The 22,262-nt window shown below is 41.0% G+C and overlaps 1 protein-coding gene across 2 annotated transcripts in view; it reads left to right on the top strand.

Moving 5' to 3' along the window:
* ARMH3 (armadillo like helical domain containing 3) overlaps positions 1 to 22,262 on the top strand; it is a 129,441-nt gene that overhangs the window by 53,881 nt on the left and 53,298 nt on the right. For both annotated transcript variants that reach the window (XM_075758109.1, XM_075758110.1), the window contains exons 21-23: positions 3,063 to 3,145; positions 3,666 to 3,792; positions 6,492 to 6,567. In XM_075758109.1, coding sequence (XP_075614224.1) covers positions 3,063 to 3,145; positions 3,666 to 3,792; positions 6,492 to 6,567 — 286 coding nt within the window. The remainder of the gene's footprint in view (positions 1 to 3,062; positions 3,146 to 3,665; positions 3,793 to 6,491; positions 6,568 to 22,262) is intronic.

Genomic DNA, 22,262 nt, shown 5'->3' with positions numbered 1-22,262 from the left:
GTGTAATTGTCACTGAAGGGCACTGGGCATATGAAGCTGGGTCTAAAAGTTGTTAATCCTGAAAACTCCAGGGCATAGCTGTCCTCATTTTCAGTGTGGGGTCTGCCTTACAAGCAATCTACGGAAACACAAGTAGCCATAGATTTAAGGGCTTGTTTTCCGCAGTGTTCCTGTTCCTTAGAGCCACTTGAGCAGAGGCTGGTGCAGAATGTGCTAGTGTGGAAAAAGATCGGTTGCTCTTTGAGCATCGATGTAGTGTATATCTTAATTAGGAGCTCTGCAACTTCTTTATGAATGTGTGATTTCCAAACAGTTGGATAAATTTGTTCATGCAGTGCACACAGGGACTGTAAACCTGGTGGATTAGCTCTTCTGACCAGCTCTGAGCCGAGCACTGAGTTTCTTCTTCATTTGACGCACGTCCCTCTCCTTTCTAGTTCGTAGGGAAGGAACAGAATAGATCAGCTGTGAGTGGGCTATGATGCAGTGCAATTCAGGTATAAAGATTGATTTCAAGCAGCGGTAATCTCTTGTCTTCTTTCTAACTGGAACAGGAAAATTAAACATGAGCAAATTCATCACAATGGCTGGAACAAACGTAGGAGCTGTTGTTGGGGTAGAACAGAGCAACAGTTCTCCTTCAAGTGTTGTCACCAATACAGAGCAGCACAAGTGCTTCAGGGAGGTATCTGAGAAGTACTGCAGTGGGCGATTGTGGAGTACTTGCCTCTGTCAGTCGGTGAGTGCTCATGCTCTAGATAATGATGGTTGCTCTCACTCTCCAAAAGATAGTGTCTCCCCACCACGGACAGCTTTCACTGTGTTTAGATGTTCAGTGGCATCTCCTCATGCTGTGCAACCACCCTTGGCCAAAGGCCTTTCAGCAAGATTCTGGTGGGAGAGTGAGAGGCAACAGGATGAATAAGGGGCTTCGCACCACTTGTGATAGAAAATCCAAAGCTCTGCTACTCTGCTTTCAGAAGCTCCCCCTGCTAGTAGTTGAACAGCAGCGCCTGCTCTCAAGATGTGACTATGTGGACTTGTGTGGCCAGAAAGAGGTAAAATCACACTTAGATCTATTAAATGGAGAGAAGGCCAGTAGGCTGCTGTGACAGAAATGCAGGGCAGCTGTCTTCAGTCCAAAGCACTGGCTGCGGGAGATGCTACTTTTTTTGCTGTGGAGGCTCGGTTACCTTGGAAACCTGTTTTTAGCTGGATATCTGCTCTGGTGGAGAGCCCATCTGTACCTGCTACTTCTTTGTTTTGAAAGGGCTGTTTCACAGAAAAATATCTGACAGGAGTATTTCCAGAGCTGGATTATTGTGGAAACCAGACTCTGTTTTTGGTCCCAGGTGTTTGAGTCTGATGATGGTGTGGGGACTTCTGTGGCTGGATTGAAAAGGTATCAGTATATCTGTTTTGTGAGGTGTGCTGCTGTCATGGAAGGGAGAGGTGCTGCTGCTGATTGTTAAATCCTGGAGTAGCTCTGAAAGATAAATCACTTGCATGTCTGGAGTTTGCAGAGAACTTTGTTCTCATTTGCAGTTCAGCATCAAGCCACCAGCTGGTAGATTAAACTGAAGTAGCTTCTGTCTGTGATGAATAAATGCCCTCACTAGGACTGTAGGCTTCCCATTTTGGGGGGGTATATATATAAAGCTTTGATCCTCCTCATGAACTTTTACTATCAGAAGATAGTGGTTGCAGGACTGTATTCAGAATCTGACAATTTTATTTAATTCGAGATATTACCAGTCTCTTTGCATCTGTCTTTTTACTGTAGGTTTTTTGGTTTTACCTTTACTGAATACTCTGTAATCCTGAAGAGGGGAAGGGTATCTAAATTTTGCCCTTACCTCGTTCGGGTTCCCTCTGTTTTATCTACTGTTTTGTAGCCTGTACCTTTGGGCTGAGATGAATGGTCTGTTATGTATTTGCAATGGGGTTCTCCCAAACTAGAGTTGGTTTTCTTGCAGGTTACTGGGTACTGTGTAACAGGGAATAACAGATAAATAAATTCTAGGTGAACCTGTAACAAATCACAGCAATGCCTGGCATTGCTCTGCTAGATGCAGTTATCAATTAGTAGGTAATTAAGAACTTTTTTAAAAAGTCTGTATGGCATTCCAGCTTGACTTTGCAGGCCATCTAATTCAGATGTTTTAAGTCTTGAAATCTGCTAACTTCAGAGCAGAGAATATATTAAGAATCCGTTCTAGACAGGCATCAGCTTTCAGCTCTGAGCAGCTATAATGCAGAAGAAGAAAATAGCTTTCTTTTTTTAAATTTTCAAGAACTAGAAACAACAAGATAAAGAACTTTTCATTTTATTCAAGTGTATGGAATACAATTGTTTATTGTAAAGTCTGTTTGATTAAAGCTCTTTTAGCCAACCTTTTTGTTAATTCCCACTATTGCAAACTGATTTTGGGTGGTTACAGCAGAAGCTTTTGTTGTTTTCTTAAGAGAAGTGTGAACCAGATCTGTAGTTTTTACGGCACAGCCCTAGATAACTGACACAATAAAGTACTATATCCTTCCTTGTATCATTGCAGCAGATTTGACATAGAGCTACAGAAAAAAACTATGCCATGTTTTTTTGTTATTTTTTGTTACTTTTTTTTAACTGCATGTATCAACAAGGGTGACAGTTTGGGGCTGACTACACAGACATCATGTTGGTGATGTGTGAAGCAGAAATGAGACTGTGGGATTCTCCAAGCCCAAGGCTCACTTCAGGATCTGGCAGATAGGAAAATCTCCTGTGAACTAACTAAGCTAACAAGAGACTTACCTTGAGCCTGAGCAGATTTGATTGGGAAGTCAGTGAAGGAGAGTAAATGTGGGACAGTAAAATAGCTGTCACTTACCTGTCCAGCACAGTATTTTAGCCTAAAAAACCCCCAAACAGCTAACCCACATGCAAATTGATATATTCCTGAGAGGTGAGCAGGTGGCATTTAGGTTAGTTTCTACTAGATAATGAAAATGCATCTATATTTAAGTGACTTAATGGCTTTGCTTTTAATTTTATTTAAAAAATACATATTGTTTTCTCCTAGCTTTGATCAACTTGTTGAAGTTCCTCATGTCTAATGAGACTGTGTTGCTGGCCAAGCACAACATCTTCACCCTTGCTCTTATGGTGAGTACAGACAAAGCAAATCCTCATATTTTAAACAACTTAATTAATCTTGAATGAATCTTAGGAAAGAATCCAGGCTTTCTGGCCTGGTAAGGAGATATCAGAACAAGGCCACAAAGCTGAGGAGTATCATTGTGGTTGGTTTTGCTGGATGTTTGGAAAGGGTAGTGGTTGGACTCCCTTGTAGGGTCTGTTCATTCAAATAAACAAGTCTATGTGAGGAAAGGCTTCGTTTAATTTTCCAGATTTGGCAATGCTTTTTCTTGTTCACTGGCGCTTTGTATACAAAATAATAGAAAACTGTTTTCCTGGCACCAGATACATCACATTTAAGCTTCTTGTCTGTCTCTCCTGTACTCTAAGGAAAATAATAGATAAAGCAACGAAATGATGTAATACTGTGTAATGCAAGTGAGAGCTATTTCTTTGAAGGTTTTGGTCACAGTTTATATTGTTTCTGTTGCAGGGTAGATTTTGTGTAAATATTCCTGTTGTAACTTCTTTTCACTTCCTTGTATAGGTTGTGAATCTGTTCAACATGTTCATCACTTACGGAGACACCTTTCTCCCCACCCCCAGCAGCTATGATGAGCTGTATTATGAAATCATTCGGATGCATCAGAATTTTGACAACCTTTATTCTATGGGTGAGTACCTCCTGACTGGTCAGGGCTGCTATTGACTGGAAGTGGGGGTGGTGATGGAGGGATGTTTGTGTCAGGTGTTTTCTGTCCATCTGCTGCTGATGTGCGTTTTGTTTTGTGTACTAGGACATGTTTGGTAAATTGAGAGAGGAATAAACTTGTTAAAGGGATATGTTTTTTTTTTCCTAGTCAGAAAAATACAGGAACAGACCCATTGCCCTTCTAGCAGTCAGTTACTGTGGTTGGAAATACAAATTTGTTGGCACAGCTGGGTGCGTGGTATTTCATACATCTTCGTGTAGTTTGCATCAAGCACATTTGATAGTTACAAGTCAGAAGGTAGGTACATGCTGCAGAATGAGCCAACACAGAGAAATGCTCAATGCAAACAAGAATTTGGAAAAGAATTTGAGAAACTTGTAACAAGAAGCTTGCTGTGCTAGACAAATCACACCTACTACGCTCATTGCCAAAACAAACCAAGAAAACAGCCCTCACAATCCTGCTTGCAATGACAAGCGAATCCCTGGACTGAAGATTGTGCCTACTGGCAAAACAGGGAGAAGCTGCCATCCTTCAAAGAGAGAGAGGCATGCTGGAATGCCACCAAGTGACACCCAGCAGGGAAAAGAGGAACAAAGGAGAGCAAGGAATGCATGGAGGCATAATCAGACAGGGTATACACAGGAGCCTGCAGCCAAAGGTAGCTGCAGCAGCGCTGGTGGAGTTGCCTGCATGCTTGAAGCTGTGAAGAAAAGAATATAACTGTGTTCTTTGTTTGCTTTGGTCTAGAAGGACCTTTCTTCCCTTCACCCCCTGCTCCCTTCTCAGTGTGATCACCCAATGAACATCAGGAGTTAATATAAGCATCTAAAGGGGGTCAAAGGGCAGTGGGAGAGAGACGGTTGACCACGGCACTCTTCTGACATGAGAGAGAACCATCCTCACCTAAAGTAGCCAAATACTCCCTGCAATTGCAAGCAAAAATGAACTGCCCTTTTGTACAAACTTCCTAGTTTTCATACAGTATATAAGGGATCACTTGGTCATTTTTGTGCCCTCTGAGCACATAAGATTTTTTGCTAACCCATTTCCTACTCCCAAGAATTGCAGCTAGGAAGATGAGGTGCTTTTACCAGCGAGTAATTTTTCAAACCCGTCCCCTGTGGGAGCTGAAGGAAAGTGGAATGGAAGAATAACACACTCAAATACTTACTCAGTTGGGCTGCAATAGGCACATCTGACCTGTTGAAACAATTCATTTGTCACATGAATGTTTTCCATCCTGCTATGCAGAGCAAACCCCTTTGAATTAATGTTGTAGATGCTTGAATGGAAACCCTCTCTGAATACATTACTTCAGATATTCAAGTACAGTACTGACTGTTTAACTAAATCATGTTACTCAGAGCAGGCTTTTTTTTTTTTTTTTTTCTACAGATGACATGTAATGGTAGTGCTAGGAAGTGAGAAGGTACCACTGCCTCAAGTTGATGAAAGCCACAGTTTAGTCTGGTGTCCTGACAGCTTCCCTTGGCTTGTCAATCCATCTCCCTGAGACTACAGTCCCCCTTCTGTCCCCTAGCCACAGGACATTTGTTAGCACAGATGGGAAAGCTACTTTATCTTTTAGATACAGAGTTAATGTGGTTGAAACTTTCTGTGTTGGGAGTGGAGGTGGAATCTAGTTGCCTTGGGTTTTATTTATTTTTTTTGTCCTGAATCTGAACTTTATCCAGATCTTCAGGACTGAAAGTTTCTCTCGTGCAATAATAGGCATGAGTATGCTGCCACTGTGCTTATGGATTCACTTGTAGCATCCGTGTTTCTAGATGATCCTAAATGACGTGCTGTTCCTCCACTTCTAAGGCGAAGGTGAACCTTTCCTGTGGAATGTAACCCCCAGAAAACCCTGTTATATGCAAATGAATAGAAAATTCCCTTATTTTCAAGCAATATGGAAAAATAATTTTTAAATGTGCTACAGGATCTGTTATTGTTTTGGTACTTACCAAGAGGTGTGTGGGTAACTGCCACTATAGGAACACTACAGATTCTGACCCAAATACTTTGGGTGCGTTGGCAGAAAAGAATTGGATTCCCTGGAAATTCTTCCTATTGCAGAATGTTTTCAGATCTGCTCCCAAGTCTGTCTGAGACCATCTGTGCAACAGAACAACACCCTTGTTCCTACAGGGAGCATTTTTCCCTAGGCTGATGTGGAATCCCTCTCTGCAATTCCAGATGAACAGGGAGTTAAAGAATCCATCACTACTGGGTTGGGTTTAAATCACAGCATGTAGTCCAGCTCAGATGGAACCTTGCATAAATAGGAGCTGGAGGAGAACAGCAGAATAAAAGGTATCATAGGGCTGGGATGCTGTCCTGTTCCTGGGGGAAATGAATTTTAATATGTGGTGATGAAAGCAGTTAGGAGGACCTAGGCTTTTCTATCCCCTCTGCTTTCTGTCTCCCAGTCATTATCTTGTTCTGCTCACCTCTTCCGTGTTCCTTACGTTTCTTAGATGAGCTTTGAAGGGAACTTCTGCCCTGGGTCCCAGATTGTCTCAAAGATGACCTTTGTTTTGATATGGTTCCAGGACTACCATCTCACCAAAACAGATTTTTTTTTTTTTTTTGACATTTTGGATTAGAAAATTGCCAGTTCTGTGCCAGCACTGTTAACGGTCTTTTTCTTTCAGTTCTAAGGCTTTCTACCAATGCTGGTCAATGGAAAGAGCCTGCAAGCAAGGTGACCCACGCATTAGTCAATATTAGGTAAGGAGTAGCAGTTAAGAAGCACTTTAAAGATTCTTGTGTCCTGTGTGACTGCATTCTTATTGTGACACTTTCACATTTGTTGTATTGAATTTGGTTTTGAGTTTGTTCTCTTTGTTGGGCTAAATTGCTGCTCTAAACAGGGCCCACTGGGATAAAGAGAGGATCGCCAGGGTGTGATTGTCCTCTTTCTAATAATTCTCTCAGCTCTTCTGTAGACTGAGTGCTTTCAAAGCATGGCACAAGCTGTAATGAATTAATCCTCACAGCGTTCTTGGGAGAAGTTATACAGTAGGGAGCAATGCTATGCTGGCAGAGCAATTGTGGACCTAATGGATTTCTGTTGCGTGATTCTATTGCGATTCTGTGAAGCAGTCTATAAGCCAGCTGTAATAAGCAGGTTCGAGGCCTCTTTTAACACTGCAAGATTTTCGTGTGTGTTTAAAACTGATTATTTAAAGACATTCTAGTATTCTCTTAAAACTCTTCTTCCAATTCAAGGGCAGAAGTTATGTTCTACTTGTAAGACTAAGGAATATCTGGGGTGCTTTTGTGCTGTATTGGTTCATGACAGCAATAATTTCTTTTCCTGGCTTCTGAGGCAGTTAGTACTGGGCAAGAGGCTCATGGATCTTATTGATTCGAAAGTGGAAGAATGGTGAGAGAAAGAATTTACTGTTTATCTCTGGCTTGTAAACAAACCATAAAAGATGAATATACTGAAAAAATACCTGTCCCTCAGCTCTCTGGTCACCCCAGCACTAGGTGTCTGTGTGACACTGAGTAGCTCAGTACTGCTACATTGCTAGTACTTGTCGTTTTCCTCACTACAAAAGAAATTGTGTAGGACAAACTCTCTGAGGGCATCTTTCAAGTCAATATACATCTTACATGTCTATAAACCACCTTAAAGGTTCCCTTAGTAAGTCTCTAAGCTTAGTAACATCACTTATGGTTCCAGAAGATTTATTGTGCTACTATCCTTATTTTTATTTTTTGTAAACAGACACAAATGAACGCTTGTGGGCAGATAATGCACTTGGAGTGAAGCAGCAGAACAGATAACTGTTGGCAAATTAATGTCATTTAATGTGACACAAAGTGTCTGCCCTGGGAATTCTCTGTCTACCCAGGGAGAGAAGTCTAAACTGGGAAAAGATAAAACAGGCAAGTGGTCGCAGAGGGTTTGTGCTCACCTCTGGTTTGTGCAACCAAGATTTTGCACTGGCTCATTTCCTGTTGGCTTAACAGCTGCTTTTGTAAAGATCAGCATGCAACTGAAACAAGAGACAACCGAAAAATGGGCACCTTGAAACCCCTTCCTGGACAGCCTGTATCAGACATGTTCAGTCCATGGTGCTGTCTGGAACCAGTGAAACCTCGGACACCTTTCTCTTTTTCTAGACTTTGGTCTTTTACTGCCTTTAGAAGTTTACATGAATGACTTTCATTCCTTTTTCACTCAGTGAAATTAGACAAGGCCTAAATTAGAGATGATTCAAGGCCTATAGAGGGATTAGACTTCAGAGAAGATAGTCTGTTTGACGCATCTCATTTCCTCTTAAAAAAAAAAAAAGTGAGGGAGTGGGTTGACTTGTTTTCTTCTCATGGTAAAAATATTACATTTGAAAGGTTCCTTAACTGTATAGATTTCAGAGCAGCCATTTGTTGGGTGCTGGAAAAATCCAAAGGTACTGTGCTTTCGTGAAGCTGATTGAAACATCACACTGTCAAAGTAGTGACTAGGACTAGATGCCTTTTTTTAAAACAACATGCTTTAGAAAGTTTCAAAAGACTTGTCTCAATACAGGGAAAATGGATGAGGTGAAGGCCTTGTGATAATGTGATACTCCTTTTTGGCCTAAAGACTGAATTTAGGTGTTTGAAAGTTGCAGATCATGCAGTAGAAGGATGAGAGGATAATTCTTTGAGGTATGCCTCGAGTCTTCTAAGGTCTGAAGCTTTCTGCAGTTTATTGGGAAAGACCATTCTGTCCTGGCTGGTTGGCTGTCCTACTTCTGCAGCAAAGTCTGTAGGAAGACCCTTAATACTAGAGTCACATACTTCCTTCTGGTGTAGGACCAGGAGTGCAAACTGGAGCCTTGTGCACACATGCTTGTGGCTCTGTGTTGCACAGAGTCAGGGAGATGTTGCAAGCCCAAATCACCCAAGGGAAACAGGAAGAGAGGATGCTTGAGGAGAATAAACCCTTTAGGGCTGTCAGGTTGATGGCTTTATTAGAGAAACACAGTATGTTAATGAATGATGATATTTTCATAAGATGTAATTATCTTATGCATTGATAAGGACATGCTGGTTTGAACCTGGCTTAGCGCCCCATTGTCTGGATTGCCTGTTTGCTTATGCCCCTTTGGTTTTTCCTCAGAGTGGTATTAGTGTACGGTTTCTTATTTGGATGCCTTTGCCATGAAGGCAATGAGTTTAGAGAAATCCACCTTGCACTGGATTTCTCCCTCAGCTTGTTCCATTGTTCTGGAGATCTTTTATGAGCAATGATTACCTGTTTTTTGCTATAACTATGCAGTGCAACGTCACGCTTTGATTTATATCTTCATTTCATTACAACAATAAACTAAAAATTATTATTTCCTTATCCTAAGGCTTTTGGTGGGAAAGGTTACAAATGTGAAATCATCTATGTGCGTGCATGCAAGTGGTGGGCTTTAACAAGTGTCTTAAATCCTAGGGTACAATCTTAAGTGTATTTCTGCCAGGAGAGGAGTAGCGAGTTGTTTATACCTTTTCAAGGCTGCAATGTGTTTGTGTTACAGGAGTGACTGTTGGGGAGACACATAAACCAGGCCTGCTTGTGCCCCACAGTGCTGGATTGGCGAGGTCATCTGATTAATTGCTTTAACGCAGAGTCAGGATGAGTAATACCTAGGGAATCTTTGACGTACTCTTGTTTAAACTCAGCTGCAGAGAGATCCCACTTTGTGTATCCTATTATGGTATCAACTGTACTTTTTCGTTGGACCCTGTTCTCCACTGGGCAGTCTGACTAGGTTTTGTTGTTGCTGATTTACTGATTTTTCTAGTCCTTACTCCAGTGAAAAGAGCAGTCACGAATGTTCTTTTTGAGTACTGAGAGATGGGGAGGCTCTTCCTGCCTTCTCTCCATACCTCTCCTTTTTACAGGCGATTCATAATTTCTGTCCAACCTAAAGAAAACGAACATTTGAAGATGACAGAATAATAATAGCCTTATCTGGCTGAAATCTTACATACCGTACTGGAATGAATGATCCCTATTGCTGTGCTATCCCATAATAGTGATTATAACTTCTATCTGTGGATTTGTCTCTGTGGTTTACATAAATAATTGAGACATGATGGACTGTAAGATATAGCTGCAGTGCTGATGGGGTTGAAATAAGAAGCTGCAGCAGTTTGTGGCTTTGAAAACTCACTTTCTCACCTATGAGAAAATAAGCACATTTTGAGACAAGTAATTTTTTATAAGCTAATGAGCCTCTTTAAGATAACATTGTGCAGGTTTGCATTTAATGAGAATTTTATTAACGCAGGGTTCAAAGGGGCATCTTCTGATTGCTTACTCAGTGAGGAAGATGGCAGCTGAATCCCTGTATTCTTTTAATAGGCTTTCTCCTGATCAGGATTTTTGCAAGGTGAATAAATAGATTAACTCAGTGATTAATAGTCTGAATTTCCCCATTGTCTGAAATTCAGTCCCATCATAATGTTTCAGTAAGAAAAATAAAGTTACTTTAAAAACTTTTAACAAGCAGACGGTAAGTTTGTAGTATGGAAGTAGGTGGTAGGATTTTATTTTTTTAAAGTGTGTTTTATGTGCTGTTGTAGCATATGCTGCAGGTCCTCGCTTGGGTGCTTTCATTCACTCCTCCATCTTGCAGCTACTTTTGTTCCACATGAGCCACCCTGTGTGATATTCCTTCTTCGTACAGGAGATACTGCTTCTCCCAAGGCTGCTTTTGGGGTTGTAAAGGAGAGATTGGGGATTTGGGAGGAGTGCTTAAGGCATCGCGTGGATGTGTATAAAATGGTTATGCTTGCTGCCACTCTGGGCAGGAGCACTCTGAAGGAACTTTTATGATTTTACTCAGGTGAAAGAAGGCCAAATTGGGCTGTGCTTGTCTGTTGTAGGATACCTGGCATCCCTGCTCTGAAGCTATAGCTCATGTTAAATTACCAGCACTCCATAGAGCTGCACTTTCTGAAAACCTTGACAGAGGAGGTGGTTCTGTCCAGATATTTGTTAGAAAGTGGGCGGCTGCAAGCAGTCCACATAGTGCCTTCAGCATTGTTCTGCTTTGCAGCAAGGAATTTAGCATCTGTTCATGGGGAGAGAAGAGCTAAATGCTGCTGACCTAGTCATGTTGTAATGGATGGCTGTAGCATTTATGCAGGATACATAAAAGGGGACCTGCTGATAGATAAGTGCTTCTGTGTAGAGTGGAGGCCTATGGATTACAGTCAGCTGAGACTGGGTGTGTATATATATAAATATATTATTTTTTTTACACACACTTCCCTCCTTCCCCCCCCCTCTCTGTACAGACTTAATGGGCGCACACACACACACACGTATCTTGCCAATATGAGTAAGAGAATGAAAAAGGGAGGGCAAGCTTAAGGCCTGTTTATGAAAATAAATGGTCAAGAAAATCTATGTGCATATATATAAAATATGAATATCTGTATCTATATGATATGTATATGCACATATGCAGGTGTGCGTAGCCATATATGGATATCTGTGTATATGTACATACACATATTCACCCACATGCATATACTTGCAAACACATATATATTTATATATAAACCACACAAACATCTTGCCTTTGACAACAGCCTGATCTAAAGCCATTATTTCCAAGCTGAAAAAACCTAGCCCCTCGCTTGTTTCCAACTTCTCCTTGGGGCCAGGTTGCACTGGGTGCGTATGTAACCCCCGGGACTGACGGCCGGCACAGAACTGCTCGGCTTGGGCCGGCCAGTGCTGAGCAGCAGCAGTTGCTCAGGCATGCAGGTTAGCCCGGCGTGATCTGGAGTTCATTCCCTATCGATTCTTAAACCTGCTCATGAGGGCTACCGCTGGTGGAATAACAACTCCATTGAGTTGTTCACTGAGGTATGTTTAACGGTAATGACCTCTGACACCATGTCACTGTTAATCAGTCTGAGCTCAGATCACAGGCTACTACAAGACAGTCAACAACTTTTTTATTTAAAAAGCTACAAAACTCAAAGAGAAACTCATAAATGTATTTTATTGGTACTTTAAAATCCTAACAATTTTGCCAAGATTAAGGATCGAATTGCTACTAAAATGCTGTAAGAAAACTTTCAAGCTTTATGCACATAAACTATCTGAAGAATTAGTTCATCACATTTTTCAGGTGGTAGCCTGAAAAAAATATGATGTTGAGAAACTGAAAGTAAGTGGATTCTAGATGAGGATTCTGGCTTGGGTCTAGGTCTTTTCTAGTGGCCTGTAATCACTTCAATCATTGAAGGAGCAAAGTTAGAAGACCATTCTTGTCATTTGATGTGTTTCTTGTGTGCTTTTCTCGTTACGTAGAGACCCTGGCACAGCAGAACAGTTCCTGAAATGCCACAGTGGGTATAGCAGAGCTTGGTTACTCAGAGTTTATCTGCTACCACTGCTCGTTTTCTCAGTTGACTGTACACTATTCTGATATGGAAAGTTTATTTGCTAGGAGCAACGGATTTTGACATGAACAGATTCTGGCATTAGCTGGCACCTGAACAGAGGAAGCAGGTGGATTGAAAGGGAAAGAACTAACTTCAGGCCATTGTGACCAGCAATATTTTAACAGAAGAATAAAAAAAGAAAGAAGCATTCCTATCTTGGGGTGCATTGTTTCATCTTTTCATGGCACTCTACCCGTGCTTCCAGTATTTTTATTAACATTCAGGGGTTTTCTTGACTCCTGTAACTTCAGCATTTCATTTGTTTTGCATTATCTGATTTTTTTCTTGAGACAGTGGTGTTAGTTTTCAGTTATTGCTCTTTGTTTACTAGCTGATTCATCTTTGGTGTGCTTCTCTTACAGAGCTGTAGCCAATTTCATTCTGCTATAATTTTCCTTCATTCTTTCTCATTCATGCAGCGGCTTAATTAAATGTTGTCTCTGCCACTGGCCCAAATCCAGAGAGCAAATCTGTTAGTTGAGTGGCGTTGTATGGACCAGTTCCACTGACACAGCAGCGTGGTTCAGCAAGTCAGGTGCACCCCAGGTCGCCTTCCTTCTTTCTGCCAGTAACTTCCATTTCAGTCACTGCTGCCTGGGAAGGGACTCTGACATTGTCAACCTTGTTTTATCTTTAATGAACTCTTTTTTTTGGGGGGGACCATTAATTTCATTGCCTCTTTTTTTTTTTTTTTTGTGGTGACCAAAGGTTTCTAGAGCTGATGCTGATTTTGAGCAAAACTGTTTGTATGGCAAAGAAATGCTTCTATCTGAGGTGCCGTAGCCATGGCTTGCTTTCTTCAATGCACTTGAAAGCCATGCTGCAGGGATCATTTTCTCTCTAAAATTTCATCCTCCTAGTAAGCAATGCTTTTTGGATTGGGATGGGGATACACTTGAAGTGATTTATTCCCAGGATGGCAGCTTCACTTAACTGACTTTCTTAGCTTCTTTCCAATGTCTGCAATTGTATCAGCTGCTTTCATCTCCTGTCCTCATGTCACAAAGTCAACAGGTTGGACTTTCAAGAGGGAACTTGCAAAAGGGTTCACTTCTGTATTTCAGCTGCTCTGTAAGGATTGCAGTAGAGGTGAGACATTGCTTTAAGGGAGGATTGTTGGCTGGGCAGAAAGGAAACTTCTGCAGCACAGCCACTGTTTGACAGTCTCTTCCTAAGTTCAGCAAATATCTTAGTTCATGTGATTCTCATAAGGTGAACATCTCACTGTGGAGTTTACCCACTTGTGAACCTTTGTGTTCCTGGCCATTTTGTTGGAAACACTTCTTCCTTGAGATCTGAACGTTTTGGGAAGTTAGCCTGAATCTGTAGGCTACTTAGCAAAGTTTGCTGAGAAATGTTACCTCCATTACTGAGGTACTGCAACCCAGATTTCATCGACTCTGTATCAAATGCAACTGCCCTGTGAACAGGGAACTTTCTGTCTGCGGATCTCATTTACTGGATTCATGGTGTAGATCGTGGTCTTACAAGATGGAGTTACTAAAACTGCTAGCAATTTTTTCTTGAAAGCTGTGTATTCAGCTTTGGATATACAATGTTTGGCACATAGTTTTAGCTTTTGCGCTAGGTGAATTTGGGATCTGGAGCTTTGGGAGAACAGTCAGTAGAGGAGAAAAGTGAAAGAGACTTCTCAGTGTGATTGTAGTCTCCTGTTTGATTTACGTGAGTGACTTTGCACGGCCTGATCAAAACAAGTATGGCACCAGGCAAGAAATTCTTTCTAGTTTGGCTTGCCAATTACCTTTCTCTGTAGAAACATAAATGTACTGGAGAATGTATGTTAGCATTGGGAGTGGTTTTGGTGTATTTCAGAAGTGGATATAATATTTATTAGTCAGAAGTTATTTTTCTGACTCATATGCAGTTATTTTGGGCTTGAATCCCCTTGCTGGGCACAAGCAAGTTATGTATGAGCTCAGTAATACATTAAAGCATGTGCTGCAAAGCTACCATGCAGTCTTGTAAACATCTAGGGGCTTTTGTTGCAGCTCAAAATCCAAAAAGGTCTGCTGGTTTCTCACTTTGAATGGTTGTATTGTTTCATCCTAATTATTTCTCTGGTACTGTGGCTGGCTGGAGTTCAATTGCTAATTGATAGATTTCAACCTTACAGTTGACACCTTTGTTGGTAGCTCTAATGCAGCCAGGAAGCAAGACATGAATAGCCCCTGCAACCAGGTTCTCTTGGCCCCAAAAACTGGCCCTACTGGAACATGATTGAGGCACAGTTTGAACCAGCTGGTTATAGCTTGTCGAAACTTTGCCCATGCTGTTCTTATTCTTTGGGTAAATATAAGGGACTCTGATCTCCACTGGTCTCAAATCTAGCTTTCAAGATTTGCTTTAAAGGAGAGAGAACATTAAGCAGCTTTCTTCATAACCCAAACAATGTAAAAGCATTGTGAGCTTAGAGAACACCTTCATCCCTTGAAAAATGATCTAGTATACTGCTATTTTGCTCTTTCTGTTTAAAAGAAATCTGTTGCTCACAGCAGCAGCCAGAATTATTATTCCCTCTGAAAGTCTGGGCTGTGGGATGTGTATTTACCAAAAAAAAAAAAAAAAAAAAAAAAAAAGCTTTTCAAAATCCAGTAATATGTATTTCTTCTTATCTTGTACTAGTGGGGGGCCCAAAATTTGGGTGTGCTCTAGAAATGTAAATGCCCTATTCTTTTAATTCTTCCTTTAGGACTAAATTGACAAAGTACCTGCTCATTAAGTACATCTGCTCATTAAGGTAATGAAGTACCTACCTTATCTTAAACTGAAAGCGAGGATAATACATTGTTAGCGTGACTGCAGAGCTGCAGTCTGAAGATTGTACCAGAATCTGGAGCTCAGTTCCCAGGGAAGAGAGAGGAGGGCATCTTGTTTGTAAGACTTTGTTCATTGAAAGAAACATGCGTCCTAGCTGTCGAAAGTTAAGATGGTTGGGTTTTAGGAGCTTTTCCCAGTGAAAGCAGAGAAGATTGTCTCACCCTAGCAGCGCAGGGGCTAGCTTCTCAACTGTCAGTAAATACTAGTTGGTGTAGCCAAGACTAAGGTGAGAGTAAAATGCTGCCTGGAGACAAAAAAGGGAGCTCAAATGAGTTGCGATGACTTTTATTTTTTTTTCTTCCAAAATGTGAAAATATTTTGGGCTCTAATATCTGTGTTTCCAGTTACAGACCATAAGATACATTAGAAGTTCAGGTGGTCTGAATTAAATTGGCTGCTTGGGAATCCCAGAATGCAACCTTTTGTTATTACCTTTTTTGGTTTTAAAATTTTTTTCTAACTCTCATAGCTAGAAGAATAATTCAGGAAATGATGGTGTAATGCTTCTGAGGTAGCAGTTTCTCGCTTGGCTTTGAGGTCAGATTTCTGTTGCCTATCTCAAGGGATGCTAACCATAAAGGTTCAGCAGTCAGAAACGCCCACGTGCTTGGCTGTTTCTCAGCTATCAAAGCCAACCAGATTAAGGTAACAGTGATGTCATGAAGAATTCATCGGAGACAGGTATCAGATTCTGATATCTCATGCTGAGAAGGGTTTAGCTGAGGGATGTTACTCTGGCAAAACTGCCCCAGTGCATGCTTCCTCAGCCTGTGCTCTTACGATTGCCTGAAGCAGCTATAAGCTGACAGTGTTGCTGAGCAGGAGGATTCACCTGCTGTTCATTGCTCCCATCTTTTCTGCAGGGAAGCAGCCTGCATTGTGCAGCTGTGTGTAGAGGAGGAGGCTGGGGACCTGACCCAGGAAAAAACTGTCTAGGCAGGAAAAAAAAAAGAACAAAACAGTATTTTAGCCTGGGTCAGTTCTCAAGCTTGGTTCATTGCACACCAGTGTGGGTGATTGTCAGCCTTGTCAGAAGGTTTGCATACACGCAGCGCAGCGTTAGGGACAACAGGGCAGTCTCTTAGCAGCATTGACCTGGTACACCAGTTTTAGGCTAATATGTGCAAAGTGGTTTTTAAGTTTATGTCTGCTGTCATCAGTTCACTGATGTGGCTCTTTGCAGGGCTCTAAGCACGTTCTCTTTTTTGTGGTGGTATACTGCAGGGTGGTTCTTGCAAACTGTTCTTGCCATAAAGAGAAATATCAACACAACAGTTGCCTAAAGTTTCAGTTTGGTTACTGGGCTTGAGACAATACTGCCATGAGCCCAAAAAGTGAGAACTTTGGTGCTACTTGGAAGGGAGTTTTGAATAGGAGATCGCTGACATGTTGAAGGCATCTTGCTGCAGTGGACTCCTGTTTGATAGGATATGAAAACATGGGTTTAAATGTGTGTTATTTTGAGGATGGTCGAAAGTAGAATGACCTTAAAAGCTCCCTGGCAATCCTTTTGCCTGACTTTGGTAGAAGACTTCGAAAACCCAAAAGCTTTTTCATGTTGCTGCTTTAGTGATTAATTAGGTCATCACTTTATGTGTTAATTACAGTGACATTTTTCTTCTCATTAGTTGGATTATGGAAAGTTTTTGAGTCTGTGTGGGATGGGAAGTAATGCAACCTTTGTGGCCAAGAGAAAGATGATTTCAAACATTAAAACACTGAATTTCAATGATGGCTTTGGGTACTGTGGGAAAAAAGCTTCTATCTGCTGTAGAAAATGTAGCTGGTAAGCGCTTTGAGGGCAGGATAAATGCCTTTTATTCTAAACAAACTCGTGATGTTGCCCACACTTTGGATGAGGAATTTTAAACTGGATCCTTCTTCCACAAGGTTGTGTGTTAATTAATGTAAAGCTCTTGCTGCTGACAGAGGGGTGTGAATATGATATACTTTATATAATGTCCTTCATGGGGTGCCTGAAAAGGCTTAACAGGGAGCCTCTTAAGCCAGGGCAGTGTACATGAACAAAGCCCAATTGCTTTTACTTATACTTTTTTATAATTATTTAATGTCCTCCTTATAATTTTTCAACACTGCTTTGGAATCTGAGCTTGACATTAACTTTTTATGGACATTTGAAATGAGCTTGTCTGAGGCAGACATTACCTTCTAAACTCAGAAAGCAATACATCTGCCATATGTTGTTCTTGACTCCTTTGTTCGTTAGCATTTGAAAGCTGTGGTTGCTTTGAGGCTAGCCCACGTGTGGTACCTTGAGCCTTGTTGAAGGAGCAGACTGTGCAATTCTCACTGGGTAGCACCTATTTTTCTTCCTTGTTTGGTGACTTCCACTCTCAGCATAAACTTCTGTCAGAAATGAAGAAGCCACAAAGCAAGACTGCGCGAAGATCTTAGGTTTGACTGGGAAATAAAATAAGTCAGGTTCATAGAATCACAGAATGGGTTGGATTGGAAGGGACCTTAAAGACCATCTAGTTCCAACCCCCCTGTCATGGCCAGGGACACCCTCCACTAGACCATGTTGCCCAAAGCCCCATCCAACGTGGCCTTGAACACTTCCAGGGATGGGGCATCCACAGCTTCTCTGGGCAACCTGTTCCAGTGTCTCGCCACCCTCACAGGGAAGAATTTCTTCCTAATATCTAATCTAAATCTCCCCTTCTTCAGCTTAGAGCCATTGCCCCCTGTCCTATCACTCCATGCCCTTGTAAACAGATTGCAGTAAGGAGGGTTCTTCCCAAATTCTTCTCAACGTGAGTGATCCCATACTGGAACAGATTGTTCAGGGAGGCTGTGCAGTCTCCATCCGTGGAGTTCTTCAAATCTGTCCTGGACAAAGGTGTGAGCAAACTGCCCTAATTGACCCTATGCTCAGTAGAAGGTTGGACCATATAACTTCCAAAAGTCCTTTCTGACCGAACCCATTTGATTTTAGAGAGCAGTCTCTCCACTGCATGGTCAAATGGTAAAAGAAGCAAGAAAACTTGTTTTGTCGGAGTGCACTGTGCTGTATGTTAACTCTGGGTCCAACTGGTAAAGATGCTGAGTAGAGCACTTATTTAAATCGGTGGGAGCTTGTGGTGCTTGGCATCTATTTTCTTTCTCTGAAAGATCAGTAAAGGGTAAAAACTTAGAGGACTCACAGTACGTGTTGCTGCAGATGCCCGGTATTGTCTGCTGTCTGTGAACTTATCAGTAAATTGGATCCTGCTGATGAGATCCAACTATGCAACTCAGTCATTTGTGAGAAGAAACTATTCTCAGTATGATTAATGCTGTGGTTGATGATGGGGATGGAAAGCACGTCTTTGAATAATGCCTATAATGGCATATTCCCCCGTGTGTATGTTTAAAGGAAGAGTCTATGGTTATATGAAATTGAGAGCATTTAAGAAGCAGTTAATGACAAGTGAAAATGATAGCTAGGGTAGATTAATTGTTAAATGAATTGTGCCTGCACTTGTGTCATTTTAATGTGGTGTTGGTCTAATTGTAAGGATGAAGTTATATAGCAGGAAGGCATCAGAAAACAATACTGTGCACTTCAGGTCAGAAGAGTTTAAAGGCTGAGCCATCAGGAGTTTTTCTCAAGTGTAGCCATCTTTTTGCTGTGGAGTTTTTTTGGTTTTTGGTTTTTCTTTTCCCTCTGGAGTACCAAAATCTGTATTTTGATTAATTTTGCTTTTGTAAGTTTTTCCCCATGCTTTTTTTTTTTTTTTTTTGACAACGCAGTAAAGCAGTATTTACTCATAATCAGTTTTATATGAGTTTTGTTTTAACTGTTTTTGGAATGAGATGATACCAACAGAACTTGGTCTGGAACACAGCTCATGGATTCTTTCTTTTTTTTTTTTTTTCATTGCACTTTATCTCCAGGACTATTTATTTAATTTTGATTTGGCATGGGGCTACTTTACATTCATGCCTTCAATCTGAGTGGAGCATAAGGGAAATTATCAGGATGGAAGAGGACTGAAAGCAGCCAAGCGTAGGTCTGATCCTGTCATTACTCTGAAGAAATCTGTCTTTTGAATTGCTTCCGAGTGACAGTGGGGCAGGAAGGCATTGGCAGAAGCTATATTTCTCTACCAAGCTTTTTTGACACGTAGCCCATAGCCTCATTTGAGTTGTCTCAATTTTGTGTGTTTTCTAGATGAAGTGAAATGTTGCCATGTATCTTTTGGTAAAGTTTAGTGGTCCCTGTTCAGACTCAGATGCACTGAATGGTTCTTGGAGCCCTTTTTTTCTGTCTGATAACACTTTTTTACTTTTTAAAGCATTTGCTGTGTTTGGAGGGGAATCAGTTTGGGCCCAAGGACACCTAAAGCATGTGAGCTTTGATTGCTTTCAGCCTGCTAATCCTCATGATCCAAACTCTGCACTCAGCAGAACAACAGTAATGCCCTCCACACAGTAAGATAGGAAAATACTCAACAGAAAGCTTTTCCTAGGAAGAGAGGAGGCCTTCAAATGTTTCTTCTGGAAAGGTGAACTTGGATGGGGACAGGTGCAGACACAAACAACAGGAATCATCGTTTCCTTCCAAAGGGCGCTTGGTGTGTGCTTTGCCCAACGCAGCAAAGTGAAAACTAGTGGTTACTAATGTAGCGGGGAACACAAGCGAGGTGGGACAGCTTCTGAAGCTAAAGGGAAACTTGTAACGTGAACAAATGGGCAGGAGTGTCATGAATAAATAAAAGTTGGAAGTGAAAGGGTTTCTAATGTTAAAAGCACTGGGACAGTTTTGTGATCCACTACAAAAACACCGTCTAAATGGATCTAGTTCCATTTAAAACTAGTCAGGGAAGGATTGTCTTGTAGCTGAGAATATGAGAGGATGGAGAGAGCCAGAGTCCCAGACTTGCACCAGGAGAAGCACAGGTAAGAGCTACTTCCTGAGGTTCTCACCAAGGGTTGGTTTTTTATTATTTTATTCTAATTTTTTTTTTAATTCCCCCTGTCCCCATCAGTAATGTTATCAGCTCCAGGGCATTATGGAGATTGGTCAGATCAGGTTGGTCAGCGGATTAGGACATAATTCAAATAGTCTGGTAAATACCATTGTAGTGTTTTCTGAAGTATAAGGCTTGTAAAAACTTGTAGCTGCTTTCTGTAAGTTATTTGCCTCCTGCGTCAATGATTCAGAACCTATTAGTGTTAATAGGCTAGCTGGTTCAAAAAGACTGATGCCACTCCCTCCTGTCAGTCAGGGATCACTTCTCCGCTAAAGGAAGACAGTAAATGTCTTCTGTAAAATTCAGGGGCTGGCTAACAAATTGCAGTTTAGAATACATTACAGATGATGAATGTGATCTCCTTAAAGGGAAATCTATTCATTTGACTTAGTGCTCTTACGATTAATTGCTTGCCAGATTAAATTGCTCCATAAAACGCATGCTACTTTATTCGATCTCTTCACGATGAGATTAGCTGGGCCATGCTGGTTCTTTGTATGTTAATTACAATGGTATTTTCTTCTTCAATTTAATTACTAAATTGTTTAGCACAGCATGCTTTCTCCTAGCCTCAGGAAAGATGACTGTATTTTTCTTTTGACCATCGTTTTATAATCTTACTGCCCTTTTCCCAGACCAGAAATATTCTGGGTTTCCTTTACAGGAAAGTATCATGCTGTAGAGGATCCATTGTGAGACTTTTCTATGTTTTCTGTGGTGTGCTGCTGAAACACAGGAATGGTACTAACCTTGCACAGATTCACCATGCAACAGTCTGGGGTGAGGAATGAGGAATGCCTGAACTGAAGCTGTGGAGGCAAACTTCTAGAGTTGCTACCCAAACAGGAATTTATCTGGGTACTGAAGCTCAGCTTTCTGATTCTGTTCAAAAGTGTAAGTTCACCAAGTGGGCAGGATGTTTGCTTTTTGTCTCACCTGAAAAAGCAACACTCCAGCAGTTCAGTATTCTCTGTGCTGCTGAAGTTTCAGGGCAAACTTGGAAGTTTGTGGATCTTCCTTGTTCTCAGAGGTGCTCTTGGAGGCCTTCTCTGTACTCTCTGAACCATACCCAAGACTTTTTTCTCCCCCCCCCCGAAAACCTACAAAATGGAAATACAAGAAGTTGAACAGCCACAGAATTGTGGTAACAGCCTAAAATTATTGAAGGAGGCCAATGGTAAATAATTTAAGGAAAATTTAAGAAAAAGCTACTTTAAGCTCTTATTATAAAACTTGCACCAGCCGTTAGGATATCAGTTCATTCTTCCTTCATCAGAGTCTGGGACCTGACTACATGTGCAGCTACCCGCCACATGCATGCACAAAACCCCCATCCTTTTGCAATACTAGGCCTGGGATTTGCACATATCCTCATGTTCCCACAGCAACATTACAGAGGCTCTATTGTAAAGTTGTTGGTTTTCTTTATTTTCTTTCTTTTTTTTTTTTTTTACTGTTTATGCTGCTATACTGCTCTAGATTAAATATTCAAAATGTACCAACTAAACTGTTAGTCATAGTGTTTAAAATCATTAAAGTCTCTGGGTCTAAAGTGGAGCTTCTCTCTTACCCAGCTATAATATCTATTTTTTTATTTGTTTCTCAACTTAACCCCTCTGCCTCAATAAATACTGTATTATCTTCTATTGGAATTGATTCCCAAAGGCAAGGCAAGCTTTTATATCAATTAACCTGGTGTTTCATTTGCTGTGTATCCAGAGCTTAGAAAATTCAAAAAGGTATAGCAGAACTAGGAAAGTTTCAGAAAGGGACAGCAAGAATTACTGAAGGTATGGAACCAGATGTGTTATGAAGAACACTTATATAAGTGACAAGTCTTCAGGCTGGAAGAGAGATGGCAGGGAACATACAAGAGTTTGTAAAAAATATTAAATGTCATAGAGAAGATGAAGAGGAGCTACAAGAAGAGGGTGCATCAGAAGATCAGATAAGTTCAAACCAAAGCGATGCTATTTCGTTCAAAACTTAGTTAAGCTGTGGAATACCTAAAAGGTTATGTGAATTTAAAGGAATGATTATACAGATTAATGGAAGAAAATGCCATTGTGGGTTACTGATCATACAGATACCACATCTGCCTCACATACTATCTTGAACTGTGTGTGGCTGGAAGTAAGAGTTATTTCTGGGACAGCATCA

Source organism: Balearica regulorum, chromosome 7 (genome assembly GCF_011004875.1).
Source record: "Balearica regulorum gibbericeps isolate bBalReg1 chromosome 7, bBalReg1.pri, whole genome shotgun sequence".
Taxonomy (NCBI): domain Eukaryota; kingdom Metazoa; phylum Chordata; class Aves; order Gruiformes; family Gruidae; genus Balearica; species Balearica regulorum.
This window is presented reverse-complemented; position numbering and strand designations above follow the sequence as displayed.